General features: G+C 47.6%; 1 protein-coding gene across 1 annotated transcript in view; it reads left to right on the top strand.

Moving 5' to 3' along the window:
• ATP8A1 (ATPase phospholipid transporting 8A1) overlaps positions 1-26,430 on the top strand; it is a 649,985-nt gene that overhangs the window by 233,821 nt on the left and 389,734 nt on the right. The window contains 1 exon segment of the mRNA XM_030191344.1: positions 21,710-21,875. Coding sequence (XP_030047204.1) covers positions 21,710-21,875 — 166 coding nt within the window.

The raw sequence follows: 26,430 nt of genomic DNA, 5'->3' as shown, positions 1-26,430 counted from the left end.
CCTTCACCACTTGTGTGGCCCCACATAGGGAGAGCTTAACTTGCCATTTATCTAATCTGGAATACACACCTCCACCAGGCATTTGCCTTCAGAGGGGGGAGAGAGAGAAAGAGACTGACCCCATTCATATATTATATATTATATATCTAATTGTCTAATTCTAAAATTGGGTTGGGGTCTTTTTCTCCATTGGGCTCTTGAGATAGTTTCTTTTCATGCCCTCCAATCACTTTCACATGGATAATCCAACAAAAGCTTATATCACTGATTTTGTGCCACCAGGTTGCCCATCCAGTGGCTGACCAGGGTTGCACCTGCTTAGCTTCCTGCTTTTCTCCTGTGAGATACACCTTCACCACTTGTGTGGCCCCATATAGGGAGAGCTTAACTTGCCATTTATCTAATCTGGGATACACACCTCCACCAGGCATTTGCCTTCAGAGGGGGGAGAGAGAGAAAGAGACTGACCCCATTCATATATTATATATCTAATTGTCTAATTCTAAAATTGGGTTGGGGTCTTTCTCTCCATTGGGCTCTTGAGATAGTTTCTTTTCATGCCCTCCAATCACTTTCACATGGATTATCCAACAAAAGGTTACACCACTGCTTTTGTGCCACCAGGTTGCCCATCCAGTGGCTGACCAGGGTTGCACCTGCTTAGCTTCCTGCTTTTCTCCTGTGACATACACCTTCACCACTTGTGTGGCCACACATAGGGAGAGCTTAACTTGCCATTTATCTAATCTGGGATACACACCTCCACCAGGCATTTGCCTTCAGAAAGTGGGTAGAGAGAGAAAGAGACTGACCCCGTTCATATATTATATATTATATATCTAATTGTCTAATTCTAAAATTGGGTTGGGGTCTTTCTCTCCATTGGGCTCTTGAGATAGTTTCTTTTCATACCCTCCAATCACTTTCACATGGATTATGCAACAAAAGGTTGCACCACTGATTTTGTGCCATGAGGTTGCCCATCCAGTGATTCACCACTGATTTTGTGCCACTGGGTTACTCATCCAGTGGCTGACCATGGTTACACCTGCTTAGCTTCCTGCTTTTCTCCTGTGACATACACCTTCACCACTTGTGTGGCCCCACATAGGGAGAGCTTAACTTGCCATTTATCTAATCTGGGATACACACCTCCACCAGGCATTTGCCTCCAGAAAGTGGGGAGAGAGAGAAAGAGATTGAGCCCATTCATATATTATATTATATATCTAATTGTCTAATTCTAATTCTAAAATTGGGTTGGGGTCTTTCTCTCCATTGGGCTCTTGAGATAGTTTCTTTTCATGCCCTCCAATCACTTTCACATGGATAATCCAACAAAAGCTTATACCACTGATTTTGTGCCACCAGGTTGCCTATCCAGTGGCTGACCAGGGTTGCACCTGCTTAGCTTCCTGCTTTTCTCCTGTGATGTACACCTTCACCACTTGTGTGGCCCCACATAGGGAGAGCTTAACTTGCCATTTATCTAATCTGGGATACACACCTCCACCAGGCATTTGCCTCCAGAAAGTGGGGAGAGAGAGAAAGTGACTGAGCCCATTCATATATTATATTATATATCTAATTGTCTAATTCTAAAATTGGGTTGGGGTCTTTCTCTCCATTGGGCTCTTGAGATAGTTTCTTTTCATGCCCTCCAATCACTTTCACATGGATAATCCAACAAAAGGTTACACCACTGATGTTGTGCCATGAGGTTGCCCATCCAGTGGTTGACCACTGATTTTGTGCCACTGGGTTACCCATCCAGTGGTTGACCACTGATTTTGTGCCACTGGGTTGCCCATCCAGTGACTGACCATGGTTGCACTTGCTTAGCTTCCTGCTTTTCTCCTGTGACATACACCTTCACCACTTGTGTGGCCCCACATAGGGAGAGCTTAACTTGCCATTTATCTAATCTGGGATACACACCTCCACCAGGCATTTGCCTTCAGAAAGTGGGTAGAGAGAGAAAGAGACTGACCCCGTTCATATATTATATATTATATATCTAATTGTCTAATTCTAAAATTGGGTTGGGGTCTTTCTCTCCATTGGGCTCTTGAGATAGTTTCTTTTCATACCCTCCAATCACTTTCACATGGATTATGCAACAAAAGGTTGCACCACTGATTTTGTGCCATGAGGTTGCCCATCCAGTGATTCACCACTGATTTTGTGCCACTGGGTTACCCATCCAGTGGCTGACCATGGTTGCACCTGCTTAGCTTCCTGCTTTTCTCCTGTGACATACACCTTCACCACTTGTGTGGCCCCACATAGGGAGAGCTTAACTTGCCATTTATCTAATCTGGGATACACACCTCCACCAGGCATTTGCCTCCAGAAAGTGGGGAGAGAGAGAAAGAGATTGAGCCCATTCATATATTATATTATATATCTAATTGTCTAATTCTAATTCTAAAATTGGGTTGGGGTCTTTCTCTCCATTGGGCTCTTGAGATAGTTTCTTTTCATGCCCTCCAATCACTTTCAGATGGATAATCCAACAAAAGCTTATACCACTGATTTTGTGCCACCAGGTTGCCTATCCAGTGGCTGACCAGGGTTGCACCTGCTTAGCTTCCTGCTTTTCTCCTGTGATGTACACCTTCACCACTTGTGTGGCCCCACATAGGGAGAGCTTAACTTGCCATTTATCTAATCTGGGATACACACCTCCACCAGGCATTTGCCTCCAGAAAGTGGGGAGAGAGAGAAAGTGACTGAGCCCATTCGTATATTATATTATATATCTAATTGTCTAATTCTAAAATTGGGTTGGGGTCTTTCTCTCCATTGGGCTCTTGAGATAGTTTCTTTTCATGCCCTCCAATCACTTTCACATGGATAATCCAACAAAAGGTTACACCACTGATGTTGTGCCATGAGGTTGCCCATCCAGTGGTTGACCACTGATTTTGTGCCACTGGGTTACCCATCCAGTGGCTGACCATGGTTGCACCTGCTTAGCTTCCTGCTTTTCTCCTGTGACATACACCTTCACCACTTGTGTGGCCCCACATAGGGAGAGCTTAACTTGCCATTTATCTAATCTGGGATACACACCTCCACCAGGCATTTGCCTTCAGAGGGGGGGAGAGAGAGAAAGAGACTGACCCCATTCATATTATACCTCCAATCACTTTCACATGGATAATCCAACAAAAGGTGACACCACTGATTTTGTACCACCAGGTTGCACATCCAGTGGCTGACCACTGATTTTGTGCCACTGGGTTACCCATCCAGTGGCTGACCAGGGTTGCACCTGCTTAGCTTCCTGCTTTTCTCCTGTGACATACACCTTCACCACTTGTGTGGTCCCATATAGGGAGAGCTTAACTTGCCATTTATCTAATCTGGGATACACACCTCCACCAGGCATTTGCCTTCAGAAAGTGGGTAGAGAGAGAAAGAGACTGACCCCATTCATATATTATATATCTAATTGTCTAATTCTAAAATTGGGTTGGGGTCTTTCTCTCCATTGGGCTCTTGAGATAGTTTCTTTTCATACCCTCCAATCACTTTCACATGGATTATGCAACAAAAGGTTGCACCACTGATTTTGTGCCATGAGGTTGCCCATCCAGTGATTCACCACTGATTTTGTGCCACTGGGTTGCCCATCCAGTGGCTGACCATGGTTGCACCTGCTTAGCTTCCTGCTTTTCTCCTGTGACATACACCTTCACCACTTGTGTGGCCCCACATAGGGAGAGCTTAACTTGCCATTTATCTAATCTGGGATACACACCTCCACCAGGCATTTGCCTTCAGAGGGGGGGAGAGAGAGAATGAGATTGACCCCATTCATATTATACCTCCAATCACTTTCACATGGATAATCCAACAAAAGGTTACACCACTGATTTTGTGCCACCAGGTTGCCCATCCAGTGGCTGACCAGGGTTGCACCTGCTTAGTTTCCTGCTTTTCTCTTGTGACATACACCTTCACCACTTGTGTGGCCCCACATAGGGAGAGCTTAACTTGCCTTTTATCTAATCTGGGATACACACCTCCACCTGGCATTTGCCTTCAGAGGGGGGGGGGGGGAGAGAGAGAAAGAGACTGACCCCATTCATATATTATATATTATATATATCTAATTGTCTAATTCTAATTATAAAATTGGCAAGTCACCAGGTGGACTTGAGGATCGCCTGGTGACTTGCCTGCCTGGTGCGAAGGTGGCGGACCTCATGCATCACCTAGATAGGATTTTAGATAGTGCTGGGTAGGTGCCTGCTTTCTTGATACATGTGGGTACCAATAACGTAGGAAAATGTGGGAGAGAGGTTCTGGAAGCCAAATTTAGGCTCTTAGGTAGAAAGCTCAAATCCAGAACTTCTAGGGTAGCATTTTCTGAAGTGCTACCCGTTCCACGTGCAGGGCCCAAGAGACAGGCAGAGCTTCGGCGTCTCAATGCGTTGATGAGATGATGGTGCAGGGAGGAGGGTTTTAGATTTGTTAGGAACTGGGCAACATTCTGGGACCAGGCTGCTGGCATCGGCATTTAAAAAGGAGATAGAGCAGCTTTTAAATTAGAAACTGGGGGAAGGCCGACAGTCGCTCAAAAGCGCGTGGTTCGGGATAAGGTATCTTTCAAAGATATCACCAAAACAGGGAAGCTAGGGTATCCCGATAGTGAGGTTGAAAAGAGATCATAGTAGATCGGGTGTCCGAAAATAAAAATCAGACAAAAGATAGCAAATTAATACCGTGAAATACTGAGCATGATGTAAATAGGAACAACAAACATTGTTTGAAATGTCTATATGCGAATGCCAGAAGCCTAAGAAATAAGATGGGAGAGTTAGAATATTTATTTAGTAACATAGTAACATAGTAGATGACGGCAGAAAAAGACCTGCACGGTCCATCCAGTCTGCCCAACTAGATAACTCATATTTGCTGCTTTTTGTGTATACCCTACTTTGATTTGTACCTGTGCTCTTCAGGGCACAGACCGTATAAGTCTGCCCAGCACTATCCCCGCCTCCCAACCACCCGCCCCTCCTCCCAACCACCGGCTCCGGCACAGATCGCACAAGTCTGCCCAGCACCATCCCCACCTCCCAACCCCGGCTCCGGCACAGACCGTACAAGTCTGTCCAGCACTATCCCCGCCTCCCAACCACCAGTCCCGCTGCCCACCACCGGCCCTGGCACAGACCATACAAGTCTGTCCAGCACTATCCCCGCCTCCCAACCACCAGCCCCGCCTCCTGATCCTGACTAAGCTCCTGAGGATCCATTCCTTCGGCACAGGATTCCTTTATGCTTTTCCCACGCATGTTTGAATTCCGTTACCGTTTTCATTTCCACCACCTCCCGCGGGAGGGCATTCCAAGCATCCACTACTCTCTCCGTGAAAAAATACTTCCTGACATTTTTCTTGAGTCTGCCCCCCTTCAATCTCATTTCATGTCCTCTCGTTCTACCACCTTCCCATCTCCGGAAAAGGTTCGTTTGCGGATTAATACCTTTCAAATATTTTAACGTCTGTATCATATCACCCCTGTTTCTCCTTTACTCCAGAGTATACATGTTTAGTTCAGCAAGTCTCTTCTCATACGTCTTGTAACGCAAATCCCATACCATTCTCGTAGCTTTTCTTTGCACCGCTTCAATTCTTTTTACATCCTTAACAAGATACGGCCTCCAAAACTGAACACAATACTCCAGGTGGGGCCTCACCAATGACTTATACAGGGGCATCAACACCCCCTTTCTTCTGCTGGTCACACCTCTCTCTATACAGCCTAACAACCTTCTAGCTACGGCCACCGCCTTGTCACACTGTTTCGTCGCCTTCAAATCCTCAGATACTATCACCCCAAGATCCCTTTCTCCGCCCGTACCTATCAGACTCTCCCCGCCTAACACATACGTCTCCCGTGGATTTCTATTCCCTAAGTACATCACTTTGCATTTCTTCGCATTGAATTTTAATTGCCAAACCTTAGACCATTCTTCTAGCTTCCTCAGATCTTTCTTCATGTTTTCCACTCCCTCCGTGGTGTCCACTCTGTTACAGATCTTAGTATCATCCGCAAATAGGCAAACTTTACCTTCTAACCCTTCGGCAATGTCACTCACAAATATATTGAACAGAATCGGCCCCAGCACCGATCCCTGAGGCACTCCACTACTCACCTTTCCTTCCTCTGAGTGAATTCCATTCACCACCACCCTCTGGTGTCTGTCCGTCAACCAGTTCCTAATCCAGTTCACCACTTCAGGTCCTATCTTCAGCCCCTCCAGTTTATTTAAGAGCCTCCTGTGGGGAACCGTGTGAAAAGCTTTGCTGAAATCTAAGTAGATTACGTCCATAGCTCGTCCCTGATTCAATTCTCCTGTCACCCAATCAAAGAACTCAATGAGATTCGTTTGGCACGATTTCCCTTTGGTAAAGCCATGTTGTCTCAGATCTTGCAACTTATTGGCTTCCAGAGAATTCACTATCCTTTCCTTCAGCGTCGCTTCCATTACTTTTCCAATAACTGAAGTGAGGCTTACCGGCCTGTAGTTTCCAGCTTCTTCCCTATCACCACTTTTGTGAAGAGGGACCACCTCCGCCATTCTCCAATCCCTCGGAACCTTTCCCGTCTGCAAAGATATATTAAACAAATCTTTAAGAGGACCCGCCAAAACCTCTCTGAGCTCCCTCAATATCCTGGGGTGGATCCCGTCCGGTCCCATGGCTTTGTCCACCTTTAGCTTTTCAAGTTGTTGATACACACTTTCTTCCGTGAACGGTGCTGTATCCACTTCATTCTCAATTGTATTATTTCCAGTCCATCATGGTCCTTCTCCAGAATTTTCTTCTGTGAAAACAGAACAAAAGTATCTATTTAGCAAATTTGCTTTTTCTTCATCATTTTCCAAATAGCGGTTCGCAGTATCTTTTAGTCTCACAATTCCCTTTTTAGTCATTCTCCTTTCACTAATATACCTGAAGAAATTTTTGTCACCCCTCCTTACATTTCTAGCCATTTGTTCTTCCGCTTGCGCTTTTGCCAGTCGTATCTCTCTCTTGGCTTCTTTCGTTTTCATCCGGTAATCCTCCATGTGTTCCTTTTCTTGAGTTTTTCTGTATTTCTGGAACGCGAACTCTTTAGCCTTTATTTTCTCAACCACTTGCTTGGAGAACCATATTGGTTTCCTTTTTCTCTTGCTTTTATTTACTTTCCTTACATAAAGGTTTGTGGCCCTATTTATAGCTTCTTTCAGCCTGGACCACTGTCCTTCCACTTCTCGTATTTCCTCCCAGCCCATCATCTCCTTCCTCAGGTATTCCCCCATTTTACTAAAGTCAGCACGCTTGAAATCCAGGACTTTGAGTTTTGAGTGGCCGCTCTCCTCTTTAGCTGTCATATCAAACCAAACCGTTTGATGGTCACTGTTGCCCAGGTGGGCACCCACTCGGATATTTGACACGCTATCCCCATTTGTGAGCACTAGATTCAGTGTCGCTCCCTCCCTCGTGGGTTCCATCACCATTTGTCTGAGCAAAACACTTTGGAAAGCATCCACGATCCTTCTACTTCTTTCCGATTCCGCAGAGGGAACCTTCCAATCTACATCCGGCAGATTGAAATCTCCCAGCAACAGCACCTCTCTCTTGCTTAGGATTTATTTACCGCCTTTATGAAGGAATTCACTCAAGGCGGTGTACAGTAAGAGTAGATCAAGCATGAGCAATAGACAATTACATCAGTAAAAATATTCAAAAACAAAACAAAGTATGGCATGGTATACTATTTTACAATGTAAACACAATACATAATAGAACATTATAGGTAATAGCAAAGGGTAAAGCAAAGATGTAACATATAGAAGGGTAAGAAAGTAGGAAGAGTTAGAAAGTAAGGTGATCGATTTAAATAAAGTTGCACATGAGGTCAGCGAAATGGTTAAATGTTATCTCAGCTAGAGTAGGAGTGGATAAACATGTCCTGCTGCAGTATATGCAGCCTGAGTACACTCGTGTGTGTGAGTGAGACTAGCGAGTTAGTTACTTTTTCCAGTAAAGGCCTGGTTGAAGAGCCAAGCTTTCACCTGCTTCCTGAAGTAGAGATAGTCTTGTGTTAAGTGCAGCCTTTCAGGCAGTGCATTCCAGAGTGTGGGGGCTACTCCGGGGAAGGCTCGCTTGCGGGTATCACATCGTGTAATGTCTTTCCCTTTATTTCGTAGAACTTTGCTCCCGTAAGTTTTCTTTCTTTTTCTTTGGCAGCCATTTTGGGCCGCCCGTGCGGGACCCCTTTTTTCTTTGTTTGGTGTCCTCTTTTTTTCGACACCATCGCATTCGACTTCGCTGGCGTGATTTTTCCGCACATGTCCGCGAAGCCTACCAGCGGCTTTAAAAAGTGCACTTCGTGCAACCGGACAATCTCGCTCACTGACAGACACGTTTCTTGTCTTCAGTGTTTGGGAGCTGGTCATCGTCCCAACGCCTGTACTTTGTTCCTCCAATTGAAAAAGAGGACTCAGGCAGCGAGATTGGCTCAGTGGAACATTCTTTTCGGAGCCAGGTCCAGTCCTTCGGTATCGAGGTCAACGCCGGTATCGATGTCAGTACCGGAGACTGCATCGACATCCGGAGTGGAGGTAAGGGCTGTCCATAGGTCCCATGCTGGTGGCAGTGAGCCATCGAGCGGGTCTCCACCTGCCCCGAGGACTCCTGTTCTACAGGCCCCCTGGGATCGACCTTTTTCAGACCCGGCCCTGAGGAGATGTGTGGATTCCATGTTTTCCTCTTCGGTATCGGAGGGTACCGTTGGCGTGCTTCGAGTGAAGGCTTAGAAGCATCGCCATCGGTCACCTTCCTGCCACGGTACCAAGAGCTCCGGGACGCCAAGGTCTTTGGCATCCGAGAAGCGCCAATGCCGGGAGGATCGCTCGCCCTTCATTCAGGAGGTGTCGGTGCGCCCTCCACAGGACAGCCCGGTACCGACTCCAAACCCCAGACAGATTCTGTCGTCGTCGCCTGTACCGACTCCTTTGCCTTTCTCTACAGCTACTCTGAACGAGAGCCTCCGGGCTGTACCGGTGCTTGCGCCGTTGGTACCGTTGAGGGAGGCAGCGGTTGGCTCGTTGCCCGTGGTGAGGTCTCCGACCCTGGTATCGCTTGCGGCACCGGTATCGGCCACCACCCAGGTTGACTCCCCGCCGACGTCGCTGGACGAAGCTTCATTGCCTGTGGCTCGGGGGTCTTCCTCTCGACAACGCCACGAAGGACATCGTTCCTCGGCGTCGAGACGGGCCCGGCTTCGGACTGAAGTTCACCAACTCATGTCCGACACCGATGGAGAGGACTCGTGGGAAGCGGAGGAGGACACCAGGTATTTCTCGGATGAGGAGTCCTGTGGTCTCTCTTCCGATCCTACTCTCTCGCCTGAGAGAGAGCTTTCTCCCCCGGAGAGTCTTTCTTTCCCTTCATTTGTCTGGGAAATGTCTCCGGCCATTCCCTTTCCTGTGGAGACGGTGGATGAGCCCAGGGCTGAGATGTTCAAGGTCCTGGACTATCCATCTAAGGAGTCCACCACAGTTCCTCTTCATAATGTCCTTAGGCAGACATTGTTGACGAACTGGGTGAAACCATTAACTACTCCCCACATTCCTAAGAAAATTGAGTCCCAGTACCGAATCCACGGGGACCCGGAGTTAATGAAGGCCCAATTACCTCATGACTCTGGGGTGGTGGATTTGGCCCTTAAGAAGGCCAAGAGTTCTAGGGATTACGCCTCGGCGCCCCCTGGGCATGAGTCTAGAACTATGGATTCTTTTGGGCGGAAGGCCTACCATTCTGCTATGCTCGTGTCCAAAATTCAGTCTTACCAGCTCTACATGAGCATTCACTTGCTGAATAATGTGAGGCAGTTGGCGGACTTGGTGGACAAGCTCCCTTCTGAGCAAGCCAAGTCTTTTCAGGAGGTGGTCAGGCAGCTGAAGGCGTGTCGTAAATTCCTGTCCAGGGGTGCTTACGATACTTTTGATGTTGCAATGTGAGGCAGTTGGTGGACAAGCTCCCTTCTGAGCAAGCCAAGTCTTTTCAGGAGGTGGTCAGGCAGCTGAAGGCGTGTCGTAAATTCCTGTCCAGGGGTGCTTACGATACTATTGATGTTGCATCCAGAGCTGCTGCTCAGGGTATAGTGATGCGCAGACTCTCATGGCTGCGTGCCACTGACTTAGACCGTAGAGTCCAGAAGCGAGTGGCGGATGTGCCTTGCCGGAGGTATAATATTTTTGGTGAGCGGGTATAATATTTTTGGGTGAAACCATTAACTACTCCCCACATTCCTAAGAAAATTGAGTCCCAGTACCGAATCCACGGGGACCCGGAGTTAATGAAGGCCCAATTACCTCATGACTCTGGGGTGGTGGATTTGGCCCTTAAGAAGGCCAAGAGTTCTAGGGATTACTCCTCGGCGCCCCCTGGGCATGAGTCTAGAACTATGGATTCTTTTGGGCGGAAGGCCTACCATTCTGCTATGCTCGTGTCCAAAATTCAGTCTTACCAGCTCTACATGAGCATTCACTTGCTGAATAATGTGAGGCAGTTGGCGGACTTGGTGGACAAGCTCCCTTCTGAGCAAGCCAAGTCTTTTCAGGAGGTGGTCAGGCAGCTGAAGGCGTGTCGTAAATTCCTGTCTAGGGGTGCTTACGATACTTTTGATGTTGCATCCAGAGCCGCTGCTCAGGGTATAGTGATGCGCAGACTCTCATGGCTGCGTGCCACTGACCTAGACCGTAGAGTCCAGAAGCGAGTGGCGGATGCGCCTTGCCGGGGGTATAATATTTTTGGTGAGCGGGTCAAACAGGTGGTAGAACAACTCCACCAGCGTGACACTGCATTCGACAAGCTTTCCCACCGAGTGCCTTCAGCATCTACCTCAACTGGTAGACTGTTTTTTTGGGGAAAGAGGAATGCTTCCTACACTTTTAATAAGCGCAGGTACAATCCACCTTCCCGACAGCCGGCTCAGGCTAAAACCCAGCGCGCTCGTTCTCATCAACAGCGTGCGCCTCAGCAGGCCTCTGCAGTTCCCCAGCAAAAGCAAGGGGCGGGCTTTTGACTGGCTCCAGTTGAACATAGCCAACATCAACGTGTCTGTGCCGGACGATCTGCCGGTCGGAGGGAGGTTAAAATTTTTTCACCAAAGGTGGCCTCTCATAACCTCCGACCAGTGGGTTCTCCAAATAGTCCGGCTCGGATACGCCCTCAATTTGGACTCCAAACCTCCAAATTGCCCACCGGGAGCTCAGTCCTTCAGCTTCCAGCACAAGCAGGTACTTGCAGAGGAGCTCTCTGCCCTTCTCAGCGCCAATGCGGTCGAGCCCGTGCCACCAGGGCAGGAAGGGTTGGGATTCTATTCCAGGTACTTCCTTGTGGAAAAGAAAATGGGTGATACGTCCCATCCTAGACCTAACGGCCCTGAACAAATACCTGGTCCGAGAAAAGTTCAGGATGCTTTCCCTGGGCACCCTTCTTCCCATGATTCAGGAAAACGATTGGCTATGCTCTCTGGACTTAAAGGATGCTTATACTCACATTCCGATACTGCCAGCTCACAGACAGTATCTTCGATTCCGTCTGGGAACACGGCACTTTCAGTACTGTGTGCTATCCTTTGGTCTCGCCTCTGCGCCTAGAGTATTCACAAAGTGCCTGGCTGTCGTAGCGCCGGCTCTTCGCATACTGGGAGTGCACGTGTTCCCCTATCTCGACGATTGGCTGGTGAAGAACACCTCAGAAGCAGGAGCCCTGCAGTCAATGCGGATGACTATTCAACTCCTGGAGCTACTGGGGTTTGTGATAAATTATCCAAAGTCCCACCTTCTTCCAGTACAGAAACTAGAATTCATAGGAGCTCTGCTGGACTCTGACAGCTTGTGCCTACCTTCCTGAGCCGAGAGCCGACAATCTCCTGGCTCTCGTCTCTCAGGTGTGGGCGTCTGAGCAGATCAGAGCTCGGCAGATGTTGAGATTGCTTGGCCACATGGCCTCCATAGTTCATGTGACGCCCATGGCCCGTCTTCACATGAGATCAGCTTAATGGACCCTAGCTTCCCAATGGTACCAAGCTGCTGGGAATCTAGAAGACGTCATCCATCTGTCCACGAGTTTTCATGAATCTCTACATTGGTGGTCAATTTGATCCAATTTGACCCTGGGACATCCTTTTCAAATTCCTCAGCCACAAAAAGTGCTGACTACGGATGTGTCTCTCCTGGGGTGGGGATCTCATGTCGATGGACTTGACACCCAAGGATTTTGGTCCCTCCAGGAAAGACTATTTCAGATTAATCTTCTGGAGTTACGAGCGGTCTGGGACGCTCTAAAGGCTTTCCGGGATCGGCTGTCCTATCAAATTATCCAAATTCAGACAGACAACCAGGTTGCTATGTATTACATCAACAAGCAGGGAGGCACAGGATCTCGCCCTCTGTGTCAGGAAGCCGTCAGAATGTGGCTTTGGGTTCGCCGTCATGACATGTTCCTCCAAGCCACGTACCTGGCAGGCGTAAACAACAGTCTGGCCGACAGGTTGAGCAGGATCATGCAACCTCACGAGTGGTCTCTCAACTCGGGAGTGGTATGCAAGATCTTCCAAGCATGGCGCACCCCCTTGGTAGATCTTTTTGCCACTCAGATCAATCACAAGGTCCCTCAGTTCTGTTCCAGGCTTCAGGCCCACGGCAGACTAGCGTCGGATGCCTTCCTCCATCATTGGGGGGGAGGGCCTCCTGTATGCGTATCCTCCCATACCTTTGGTGGGGAAGACTTTACTGAAACTCAAGCAAGATTCCGGAACCATGATTTTGATTGCGCTTTTCTGGCCCTGTCAGATTTGGTTCCCTCTTCTTCTGGAGCTGTCCTCCGAAGAACCGTGGAGATTGGAGTGTTTTCCAACCCTCATCACTCAGAACGAGGGGGTGCTTCTGCATCCCAACCTCCAGTCCCTGGCTCTCACGGCCTGGATGTTGAGAGCATAAATTTGCCTCCTTAGGTCTTTCAGAGGGTGTCTCCCGAATCTTACTTGCTTCCAGAAAAGATTCCACTGAGAAGAGTTACTTCTTTTTATGGAGGAGATTTACTGTTTGGTGTGACAGCAAGGCCCTAGATCCTCGTTCTTGTCCTACACAGACCCTGCTTGAGTACCTTCTACGCTTGTCTGAGTCTGGTCTTAAGACCAACTCTGTAAGGGTTCATTTTAGTGCGATTAGTGCATACCATTACCATGTGGAAGGTAAGCCGATCTTAGGACAGCCTTTAGTTGTTCTCTTCATGAGAGGTTTGCTTTTGTCAAAGCCCCCCATCAAACCTCCTACAGTGTCATGGGATCTCAATGTCGTTCTCACCCAGCTGATGAAACCTCCCTTTGAGCCACTGGATTCCTGCCATCTGAAGTACTTGACCTGGAAGGTCATTTTCTCGGTGGCAGTTACTTCAGTTCGCAGAGTCAGTGAGCTTCAAGCCTTAGTAGCTCATGCTCCTTATACCAAGTTTCATCATAAGAGTAGTCCTCCATACTCACCCTCCGTTCTTGCCGAAGGTGGTGTCAGCGTTCCATCTGAACCAGTCAATTGTCTTGCCAAAATTCTTTCCCTGTCCTCATACCCGCCCTGCTGAACGTCAGCTGCATACATTGGACTGCAAGAGAGCATTGGCCTTCTATCTGGAGCGGACACAGCCCCACAGACAGTCCGCTCAAATGTTTGTTTCTTTTAATCCCAACAAGAGGAGAGTGGCTGTAGGGAAACGCACCATATCCAATTGGCTAGCAGATTGCATTTCCTTCACTTATGCCCAGGCTTGGCTGACTCTTGAGGGTAATGTCACGGCTCATAATGTTCGAGCCATGGCTGCGTCAGTGGCCCACTTGAAGTCAGCCACTGTTGAGGAGATTTGCAAAGCTGCGACGTGGTCATCTGTCCACACATTCACATCTCATTACTGCCTATAAAGCAGGATACCCGACGGTTTGGGCAGTCTGTGCTACAGAATCTGTTGGGGGTTTAGAATCCAACTCCTCCCCCCTAGGCCCATTTTTGTTCTATTCCAGGCTGCACTCTCAGTTAGTTGTATAAGTTAGGTCAATCTCAGTTATGTCCTTGCCGTTGAGAGGCCCAATTGACCTTATTTGTTGTTTTGAGTGAGCCTGGGTGCTAGGGATACCCCATCAGTGAGAACAAACAGCCTGCTTGTCCTCGGAGAAAGCAAAAGCTACATACCTGTAGAAAGTATTCTCCAAGGACAGCAGGCTGATTGTTCCCACAATCCCGCCCACCTCCCCTTAGGAGTTATGTCTTCCCTTTCTTTGCTTTTCACTGGACTGAGGAGCCACGCTCGCGTTCGGGCGGGAAGACGGTCGCACATGTGCGATACGCACGGGAGCGCGAGGCTAGCAAACCCTTTGTTGCTAGGGAGAATTCTGGTCCTGGGGCTGCCATCAACGTCAGTCAACGTCACCCATCAGTGAGAACAATCAGCCTGCTGTCCTCGAAGAATACCTTCTACAGGTATGTAGCTTTCGCTTTGTAGAGGGTGTGGTTAGTGAAAGTCCTTGGGAGGACCTTAGTGTCCTTGGCGGTGTGTGGAGGATCATCATATTTTTCAGGTACTCAGGGCCATTTCCTTTCAGGGCCTTGAAGATCAGGCATAGAGTTTTAAATTTAGCTCTGTATTGTACTGGTAGCTAATGAAGTTTTTGCAAAAATGGTGTGATATGGTCATGTCGCTTGCAACATTCTGTGAGTCTTGCTGCTGCATTCTGAATCAACTGGAACTGGTGCTCTCCCTTTGTAGTCAGACCATTGTATAGTGCATTGCAGTAATCCAGTCTTGATGTTATCATGGTATGCACAACTGGGATAAAATTTACCTTCTCGATGTAAGGAGAGGGGCAGCGTAGCTGTCGCAAATAGTAGAAGCAGCTCTTGTAGGTTGCTTGAATTTGGAGAATCAGAGTAAGTGTTGAATCTAACTGTATTCCAAGGTTTCTGACTTGTGATTTGAGGGGGAGTTCATACTTCCCAAAAGGGAATTTGATGTCAGGTATGTATCCAATTGTGTTAGGGACCCAGAGAAACTCAGTTTTACTTGGGTTCAGGCAACATTTGTTGTGTTTAGCCCATTTTTGAATTGATGTTAGACAGGTAATCAGTTTATTCAAGGCTGTAGGTAAGTCAGGTTCAATGGGTATGAGTAGCTGCACATCATCTGCATAGATGTAGAACTGAGTGTCCTTTGACCGAATCAGCTCAGCTAGTGGTTTGAGGTAGATATTGAGTATCGATCCTTGTGGTACCCCGCAGGTCAGTGTCCATGGTGGTGATGAGTTGCTGCCAAACACTATGGATTGTTACCTGTCTGATAGGTAGGATCTGAACCAAGCAAGTGCTGTTCCATTGATATCTGTTTCTGTCAGTCATGCTAGCATGATATCATGATCCACTGTATCAAAAGCTGCAGAGAAATCAAGCAATACTAACATCAAGTTGAATCCCTTGTCTCAGTTTCTGTGAAGATCATCTAGTAGGGATACAAGGACCGTTTCTGTACCATAACCAGGTTCGAATCCAGATAGACTTGGATCTAGCCAGTTTCTCTTTTTTAACCAGTCATTAAGTTGAACGGACTGTTTGTTCTATGAGTTTCCCTAGAAATGGGATATTGGATACTGGCCTGTAATTTTCAAATTTGTCCTGATCAAGGTTGTTTTTCTTCAGCAGAGGGTGGAGCTCTTTGAGGCTGTTTTTTCCTTCTGACATAATCAGTTCAGGCAGCTTTTTGATTTATTTCATTATTTGGGAACATTTCATACATATTCCTCCGAATACACCATGTTGTCCTGTGATCTTATAGACAATGATGCAGTGTGCATCATCTGGAAGTGCATGAAGGAACTTTGTGCACCACTGGGTAACACTAACATCTTCATAGCCTCTTTTACAATGGCGTATAGCCAGTTAGTGTTGTACAGGGTTCTTGATGCTTTACAAGAGCGCTGCCTTTATCACAATACAGATTCTGTGATTTTTGTAAGTACGGAGAGTGATTGGGATCCTCCTTTGGGTGACTAGGCGAATTAACGAGCGAGATCCCGAACATATCACAGAGTTTGTATCTGCCGATCCTAAAACATATGGGTACAAGCTATCCAACGGCGAGACCCATCTGAAGGTAAAAGGTATTAAACTCAACAGCGAAAGTGAGAAAATAAATTTTTTCAGTCTAAAGGAGCTAGTTCTGGATTAGAATCCGTGGGTGCTGCTGAATGAACAAACTAAGATATCCATTCAGCAAAAATGATAGAAACAAGCCCCCTTGGCAGGTTGAATCTCGTGTACTTAAAATAAATTCAAAGGGTTGTGTATATTGATTCAAAATTTTAACACTTTTCCTTACAGGTGTTCATTATATTTTTACGTGAACATGCCTAGCTTTGCCAAGTGTTGTTACATTTTTATTAGGGCTGTTTTTTTTAATTAAAATATTCAATCGCACGTGGTTGAAAAGACATCAACAGTGTCAAAACAAGTTGACATCTGGAATACACACTCAAGACCATAGAGAAAACTGCAACACTAAAAAACATCTTATGCCCCACTCACAAACGCTCACCTTGGTTTTCTCCAGAACTTCAGATTCTTAAACACAAAGGACGAAAACTGGAAAGGAGATGGTGTAAATCTCGACTGGATGAAGACAGGCTAAACCTTAGGAAGCACATGGCAAAGTACCACCAAGTCTTAACAGCAACCAAAAAACAGTATTTCTCTCAATGCATTACACAGGCTGCCAATTCAACCAAGCAGTTGTTCAGTATAGTAAACTGCCTACTGCAGCCTCCACAACAGAACCAGCCTGCTCAGCCTAAACTGAATTGCAATGATTTTGCTGCATACTTTGCCAACAAAATTAAAAGCCTCCGTCTGGATTTACAGTCAATCCCACCCAGTCCCCAACCAGTCAACCAGGGGTGCTGACAGAGACAGATGGGACACTTTTAACCCAATGACAGAGGAGAGCCTTGACAAAATCCTAAGAAACCTTTGACTAACTACCTGCTCCTCGACCCCTGACTATCAAAGATAGTGCAGCAGGCAAGTATGGGCCTTATAGAAGGCGCCACAAAAATTGTGAATGCCTCTCTTTCTAATGGGCAACTACCAACAGCATTAAAAAGGGCAGTGGTTCGCCCTTTGCGAAAGAAAAACAACCTTGACCAGGACAAACTTGAAAGTTACCGGCCAGTATCCAACATCCTGTTTCTAGGAAAACTCATAGAACAAACAGTCAGTGTTCACCTTAATGATTGGCTGGAAGAGAGAAACTGGTTAGATCCATGTCAATTTGGATTCAGACCCGGTTATGGAACAGAGATGACCTTCGTATCCCTACTAGATCTTCACAGAAACTGAGACAAGGGATTCACCTCAGTGTTAGTACTGCCAGATTTCGCAGCAGCTTTTGACACTGTGGATCATGACATGGGCTGCACATACTTCAGCAGGACATGCTTATCCACTCCTACCCTAGCTGAGATAATATTTAACCATTTCTCTGACCTCATGTGCAACTTCCTTTAAATCAGTCACCTTACTTTCTAACCCCTCTTACTCTCATACCTCTGTACATGATCAGTCTTTGCTTATACCCTATACTGTCAATTAAAAAGTTCTGTTACGTATTTTGTTGAAATTGTAAGTAGTATACTATGCCTATGTATTGTTGTTTGAATATTTTTACCGGTGGCGTAGCCAGTATGGGGCCCCCGTAGATTTGCCCCTGGACCCCCCTGCCAACGACTTTCTTGACCCCTCTCCCACCGCCAACCCGCCGTTGCCTACCTATGCTGGCGGGGGACCCCAACCCCCGCCAGCTGAGGACCTCTTCTTCCCAATCCCGTGCAAGGCTTCGTTCTAGTCTGACGTCCTGCACGTTGTATGTGCAGGACGTCAGACTAGAACGTAGCCTTGCGCGGGATTGGGAAGAAGAGGACCACGGCTTGGCTGGTGGGAGTTGGGGTCCCCCGCTAGCAAAGGTAGGCGACGGTGGATTGGTGGCCGGAGGGGGGTTCAAGAGGGTCGTCGGCAGGAGGGGGGGGGGTCAAAGTTGGTGGCGGAGGGGTTCGGCAATGGCAGAGGGGGGGTCAATGTTGGTGGCAGGGGGGTTCAGCAATGGCGCTGGGGGGGGCTAAAATTTGCCCCCTCACCTCGGGCTCAGGACCCCCCTCCCGCCAAAGTCTGGCTACACCCCTGATTTTTAATTGCTTATTGCTCATGTTTGACCTATTCTTACTGTACACTACCTTGAGTGAATTCCTTCAAAAAGGCGGTAAATAAATTCTAATAAATAAAATAAATAGATATTGAGGTTTAAAATGTTTGCGCGAATAATCGCTTAAATTGTCCTCACTCACATTTCTTCCTGTTCAGTACAAAATATAGACAGCAAGAAGTAAATGCTCAGAACTGACATGTTTCAGTTACTAAACTTAAAATAAAATAATTTTTCATATGTTTGTGGTCTGAAGATTTTATTTTTCTAATCATCTTGTTCCCTATCTCTGTGCTCTGAACTCTGTTTCCAAGACCTCCTGCCCATTCACTCTATCTTTTCTCTCCTCCTTTCTTCTTAACTCCCTGCCCTATATACATCTTTCACGTCCAATTTTCCTCCATTTTTCTGCATCCTTGTTATCTCTATCTAGTTTCCAACTTTTTCCTCCATCCATGGGCTGCAAATCCTTCCTTCTCTCTTCTTTTCTCTTCCCTGCCATATATGTGCATTTCCCTTCTGTTCCCTTCTATCTTCTGTTCATGTCCACCATCTTCCTTTTTTTTTTTTTTTCATCCCATTTCCACATGTATCCCTCTGTTCCCCTGCCATCCATCATTGCTCCTTTCTCTCCATCATCCACCATCGACCCATCTTTTTCTTTACTCTCTCCATCCAGCGTCACCTTGCTGTACACTGTCTTGAGTGAATTTCTTCATAAAGGTGGTTAATAAATCCCATTCAATCAATAAATAATAACGCAGCAGCCAAAACCAAATAGAATGTCAGGCATTATTATTTATGTCAGGCACTGTTTCACAATGGCTTCTTCAGGAGCGACACCAACTCCACTACTTTACTTGCCCTTCCAGCTCTTCCAGAAGGGCACGTTAAGGTGGTGGAGTTGGTGTTGCTCCTGAAGAACCATTATACAAGAGTGCGCTCTGTTGAGCAGACCAATCAACAGTTCAGGTAAGTGGCCTTTTTCCTGATTGATAAATTGTTCATAAACGGTAAAAGAAAATTAATTTAAAATTGTTTTGGTGAAAATACAATTTTTGAAAGAGATAACTTGAAAATAAAATAGGAAGGAAAATAGAGAGGTTTTTCTGACTAGTGAAGAAATCGCTCAACTTCAAGCCCTATGTAAAAAAGTGGGGACATATGATTTGAGCATCTGAAGTCTTTTCCTCTCTTTTAATTGAAGTTATAAGTGATTAATTAGTAACTTGGTATTACAAAAGTGCATCATGCATTATTGTTGGATTGTATATTATAAATAAAAAGATCTTGTAGTGTAAACTCTCATGCAAACATCTGCCACAGAAAACAAATCCAATCATGTCATTAAGCAATAATTGCAGTCTGAAACCACAGAATCTAGTTGGTGATGCAATATATACTCCTTGCCGAATTGAAATGGTTTGATGGAAATCTGTGCTCTTATGATAGTTATTACTAAACTTGCCGTTAAGCCCGTTAAAACGGGCGCGTATTGGAATGTTTTTTTTCTCAAGGCCCCCCTCCCGTTGCAGCTGCAAGGCCCCCTGCCATCCTCCTTCCCTGCCAGCTCCAAGGCCCCCTCTGTCCCTCCCTCCCAGCTCCAAGGCTCCAGTCCTCCCCCCTTCCCAGCTGCAAGGCCCCCTGCCCTCCCTCCCTCCCAGTTCCAAGGCCCTCCCCCCAGCTCCCAAGGCCCCCTTCCCTCCCTCCCGCCCAGTTCCAAGGCCCCCTGCTCTCCCTCACAACTGTAAGGGGCCCCATTCCCTCACAACTGTAAGGGCCCCCCTGCCCTCCCTCCCAGCGCCAAGGCTCCAGTCCTCCCCCCTTCCCAGCTGCAAGCCCCCCGCCCTCCCAGTTCCAAGGCCCCAGGCCCTCCCCCCCAGCTCCCAAGGCCCCTTCCCTCCCTCCCTCCCAGTTCCAAGGCCCCAGGCCCTCCCCCCAGCTCCCAAGGCCCCCCTCCCTCCCTCCCAGTTCCAAGGCCCCAGGCCCTCCCCCCCAGCTCCCAAGGCCCCCTTCCCTCCCTCCCTCCCAGTTCCAAGGCCCCTGCTCTCCCTCACAACTGTAAGGGCCCCCCTGCCCTCCCTCCCAGCTCCAAGGCTCCAGTCCTCCCCCCTTCCCAGCTGTAAGGCCCCCCGCCCTCCCTCCCAGTTTCAAGGCCCCAGGCCCTTCCCAGCTCCCAAGGCCCCCTTCCCTCCCTCCCTCCCAGTTCCAAGGCCCCCTGCTCTCCCTCACAACTGTAAGGGCCCCCCTGCCCTCCCTCCCAGCTCCAAGGCTCCAGTCCTCCCCCCTTCCCAGCTGCAAGGCCCCCTGCCCGCCCTCCCTCCCTCCCAGTTCCAAGGCCCCAGGCCCTCCCCCCAGCTCCCAAGGCCCCCTTCCCTCCCTCCCTCCCAGTTCCAAGGCCCCAGGCCCTCCCCCCCAGCTCCCAAGGCCCCAGGCCCCCCCTCCCTCCCAGTTCCAAGGCCCCCTGCTCTCCCTCACAACTGTAAGGGCCTCCCTGCCCTCCCTCCCAGCTCCAAGGCTCCAGTCCTCCCCCCTTCCCAGCTGCAAGGCCCCCCACCCTCCCTCCGTTCCAAGGCCCCAGGCCCCCCCAGCTCCCCAGGCCCCCTTCCCTCCCTCCCAGTTCCAAGGCCCCCCCTGTGCCTTCTTCCCAGCCAGCTGGAAGGCCCCCTTCAGTCCAGCCCTCCCAGCTCCAAGGCCCCCCTCCTTCTGAGACCTCCCATGTCCCCTCCCCCCCCCAAGGTAGCCGCTACTTGCCCCCCCCACCCCGGAGTCGCCACCCCCCCCCCCTTCACCCGGCCCGGGCCCTCTCTTCATTATTCAACTCACAGCAGCGTCAAAACAGCAGCAAGCAGCAGCTCCCGTTGGCCTTCCTTCACTGCCTATGCCTCGCCCTCGTGTGACGTCACGTCGGCGAGGGCGGGGCACAGGCAGGGAAGGAAGGCCGACGGGAGCTGAAGCTGAGCTGCTTGCTGCTGTTTTGGCGCTGCTGTAAGTTGAATAACGAAGAGAGGGCCCGGGCCGGGTGAAGGGGGGGGGGGGTGGCGACTCCGGGGGGGGGGGGGGGGCGGTAGCGGCTACCTTGGGGGGGGGAGCGGTAGCGACGTCAGCGGTTCCCTCCCTCCCCTTCCGCGCAGTTTCCCTCTCTGTCCCGCCCCCTCGCCCCGTCATCACGTCTTGACGCGGGGGCGGGACAGAGAGGGAAGTCTCTACTGCACATTTGCAGGTGAGTCGGTCACTTGCCATTTATAGGTTTGATATTTTATGGTTCTTTTTTTCTGCTTGTTTGGGTTTTTCTAATGCCTTGTCTCTAATTGTTTCAATATATTTTTATATTATAAACATAAATATTTAAATGCCAGGACACCAACTCATTCTGAGTTTTTATCTTGTTATTGTCTCTTGCAGAACTCGACAAGACCTCCTCTCAAACTATCAAATGTGGAGCGAATAACAAATATTCAGATTTTAATCTTGTTCTGCATTCTACTTGCTATATCCTTGGTCTGTTCAGTTGGTTCATTTATATGGAATAAAAAACATGAGGAAGGAGACTGGTATCTCAGCTTGAACTGTAAGAATGATTGTTATGACCAAATGTATTATGTAATTTGCCTAGCTGACATAGCATTTTTCTGTCACTGAATGCATCATTTCTTAATTAGAACAATGAAGCTGTTCAAAGTGAACACAATTGGGCTCATTTTCGAAAGAGAAGGATGCCCATCTTTCAACATAAATGGGAAGATGGACGTCCTTCTCCCAGAAACATCCAAATCTGTATAATCGAAAGCTGATTTTGGACGTCCCCAACTGCACTCCATCGCAGGGACAGCCAAAGTTCAAGGGGGCGTGTCGGAGGCGTAGTGAAGGCGGGACTTGGGCGTGCCTAACACTTGGACGTCCTTGACTCATAATCGAAAAAAAGAAGGATGTCCCTGATGAGCACTTGGATGTTTTCACCCGGACCTGTTTCTCTTACGACTAAGGTACAAAGACGTGCCCTAAATGACCAGATGACCACCAGAGAGATTCGGGGATGACCTCCCGTTACTCCCCCCGTGGTCACTAACCCCCTCCCACCCTCAAAAAACATCTGTAAAAATATGTTGTGCCAGCCTCAGATGTCATACTCAGGTCCATGACAGCAATATTCAGGTTCCTGGAGCAGTTTTAGTAGGTGAGTGCACTTCAGACAGGCGGACCTAGCACCCCCCCCCCCCCCCCCACACCTGTTACGTTTATGGAGGAAACAGCGAGCCCTCCAAAACCCACCACAAACCCACTGTACCCATATCTAGGTGGCCCCCTTCACCCATAAGGGCTATGGTAGTGGTGCACAGTTGTGTGTAGTGTGTTTTGGGGGAGGGGGGCCCCCAGCACACAAGGTAAGGGAGCTATGTACCTGGCAGCATTTTATGAAGTCCACTGCAGTGCCCCCTAGGCTGCCCGGTTGGTGTCCTGGCATGTCATGGGGACCAGTGCACTACAAATGCTGGCTCCTCCCACGACCAAACGGCTTGGATTTTGTTGTTTCTGACATGGATGTCTTTGGTTTCGAAAATCTCCGAAAATCAAAAACGTCCGTGTCTAGAGGCGTCCAAACCTAGGCACGGCAAAATTAAAGAATTTGGAAGTCCCTGGCAGTATTTTTTAAACGAAAGATGGACGTCCATCTTGTTTCGAAAATATGGGTTTCCCCGCCACTGGATTGGGACGTTTTGCAAGGACGTCCAAATCGAAACTTGGACGTCCCTTTTAAAATGCCCCTCAGTGTGTTGCTGGAATGTGTACATGGAAGAATGATTCTGTAAATAAGTTGAAGTTAAACTTTGTTTCCTAGATACATTTGGAGGTTCCATTTGCATATGTTATTTTTATAACTGAACTAACAAGGTGAATAAAGTTCTGTTGAGCAAAGAGTCAGATACTTGACCACTCTTGTCTGTGTGTGTCTTGCCTAAATATTCCCTGTTATGTGAACACCACATACATGTAGAAGTAAGTGAAAGCAGTAACATTCAAATTGTTATATATGATGAAAATTAATGCTTGAAAGACTGCAGCATCAGAATTAGGGAAATGGTAGTGCTTTGTCCCCATAGGGAAAAAAATTCCAACATCATAAAGGGGTCCTGTTACTAAGCCATGGGGGAAAAGGGCCCTGTGGTAACATGAGGGGGCGTTTTTCCCATGCACCAGGGCCCTTTTCACTGCAGTGGGTAACCCCCCCCCCCAAAAAAAAAATAGCCACACGGTAAGATAACCCTTACCATGTGGCAATGTGGCTGGGAGCCCTTACCGCCACTTACTGAGGTGGTGGTAAGGGCTCCTGTGGTAACCAGGTAGAATGTGGTGATGCTCAATTACCACCTCACTAGACAAAAAAAAAAATCTACGGAGCGTGAGAAATGGTGCACACTCCAGCCAGGATTTGGGCTAGTGGTAGTTCTGGTTAGTGAGCGGCATTGGGCTTACTGCCACTATATAAAAGACCCCCAAGTTGAGGCAGACATCAATATGGAAGTAAGCCCAGGGAGTGGTTAATGGCAGTTTATTGGGGGTATGAAGTTTTACATGGTACTTCCAAGGGCAGATAGGATGCTATCGAGAACTGTGGGCTCTTTTTTCCAGTAAACTAATGCAGTATTTTATTTGGTTACCATAGATAAATCATTGCAAGTATCGTTCTATATCTTGTAATCATACCTAATTAAGTATACATTCCTGTCTGTGGCACTTTGCTCAATGGGCATATTGGGAGCACTTCTATAAGTGGGTGCCAACATGGATTTAGCAGATCTGCTACATCCTTTTTTTTTTAAGGAGTGAATAAACATATAGATAACAGTGAGATTTGTGTATCTGCATTTTCAGAAGGCATTTGACAAAAAGTACATCATGAATAAACTCATAGGAAAGTGGGGACCTGCGAGAGTCAGTACACCAAACCTTTGACTCAAACGCCTGTATTTTTCCACTGTCCGACTCCAGCTTCAACTCCTAATGATATTAGGCTTTAAATTTTTTGAGCTGGATCTAAAGTGCTGGTAAATATAACCTAAGACTCAGGAAAAAGATATATATTTATCATATCTATCTATTCATAAGTTTTTATTTTGAAGCTGGAGTTGGTACATTTTCCCCGACTCTGACTCCACCCAAAATTGCTTCCACTTTCGACTCCAACTCCACAGGCCTGGGATAGGATGCAGTGTTCTATTTTTGATTAAGAACTGTTTAAAAGAGAGAAACAGTAGTGTTAAATAATCAGTATTCTCAATGGAGAAAGGTAAATATTGGAGTTCCCCAGGGATCTATGTTGGGACCTCTGCTTTTTAACATTTTATAAATGATCTAGAAACAGGAATAACGAGTAAGGTGTGCAGATTTGCTGATGAGGTAGTTATTCAAAAATTGTTAAATACAAGAGGAAGTGTGAGAAATTGCAAGAGAACCTTATGAGAATGGGGACTTGATATCTTAATGACAGATGAAATTTAATGTGAACAAGTGCAAAGTGATGCCTGTAGGGAAGAGTAAACAAACTGTAGCAACAGGATACAAGGCTCCATATTTGGAGTTACCACCCAGAAAAAGGATCTAAGTGTGATCATTGATATTTTAAAATCCTTTGCTCAGTGTGCAGCTGCAGCTCCTTAAAATGCAAATAGAATGATATTGTGTGTCAGTGCCGTAGCGAGGGCTAATGGCACCCGGGGCGGGTTGCCGCTGTGCACCCCCCCCCCCCGGGTGCAGCATGGCGCGACCCCCCCTCTGCGGTGCACCCCCCCTCTGCGGTGCACCCCCCTCTGGACCACGAACCCCCCCCCCCCCGGACCGCATTCTTACCTGTGGGAGGGCCGATCCGCCCCGAGTGCACGTCACTCGGAGCTGCGTCGGCCCCGCTCGTTCCATGCTCTCTCTGCCCCGGAACAGGAAGTAACCTGTTCCGGGGCAGAGGGAGCAGGGAACCAGCGGGGCCGGCACCTCCCGAGCGCGTGCACCCGGGGCGGACCGCCCCTCCCGCCCCCCCCCCTTCCTACGCCACTGTTGTGTGTTATTTGGTCACTGTGACTCAAAAGATATAGCAGAATTTGAAAAGGTACAAAGGAGGAGGACCAAACTGATAAAGGGGATGAGATGACTTCTCTATGAGGAAAGATTAAAGAGATTAGGGTTGTTCAGCTGAGGGTCGATATGATATTGATCTATAAAATGGGTAAATGTGAATTGCTTGTTTTATTTTTCCAAAAGTACAAAGATTAAGGGGCATGCAGTGAAGCTACCAAGTAATACATTTAAAATAAATTGTTGAAAATATTTCACTGCCAGGGGATGTGGTAGAAGCAGTTAGCATAGCAGGGGTTTAAAAAGTGTTTAGACAAGTTCCTAAATGAAAAGTCCCATAGATCATTATTAAGATGGACTCGGGAAAATCCACTACTTATTCCTGGGCTAAGCAGCATGAAATATATTTTACTCTTTGGGGATCTTTCCAGGTACTTGTGACTTGGATTGGCCATTGTTGGAAACAAGATACTGGTCTCGAAGGACCTTCAGCTGTCTCAGTATGGTGATGCAAATGTATTTATGCACTTATATTTAGGCACCCCCAAGTGTGTAAGGTGAAAGCCTGTTCTATAGTGGTATGTGGGCACCTAGATTCCGTCATAGAATTCTAACTTGGAGTTCAGCACACCTTACTTCTACATGCCCCCAGTTACACTAGCCATAGAACTGGCACAATATGCCACTTACTGTATGTGCAGCCTTGCAGAATATCACCTAGTCTCCTTGGAAGCACTTAATATCTAAGGGTTTCTTTTATAAAGCCACGCTAGTGATTTTCCACGCGACAAATGTGACAAAGCTCAAAGGAATTGAATGGGCTTCGTCGCATTTGTAGCGTCACAATGGTTAGCACTGCTTTGTAAAAGGAGCCCCGAGTGTACACTTAATCTCAAAAGTGCTAGTATTCTGTAAATATACACTTAAAGGATACTTAAATGTGGGCACCCAGTTGTAAAATTGCCCTTTCTGTGCTTTACATGAAGAAAGTAAACAGAAGAAGTACACATTATGGACATAGATCAAAATCAAGTCAAATGCAATGGTTTTAAGATGAG

Source organism: Microcaecilia unicolor, chromosome 2 (assembly GCF_901765095.1).
Source record: "Microcaecilia unicolor chromosome 2, aMicUni1.1, whole genome shotgun sequence".
Taxonomy (NCBI): Eukaryota; Metazoa; Chordata; class Amphibia; order Gymnophiona; family Siphonopidae; genus Microcaecilia; species Microcaecilia unicolor.
This window is presented reverse-complemented; position numbering and strand designations above follow the sequence as displayed.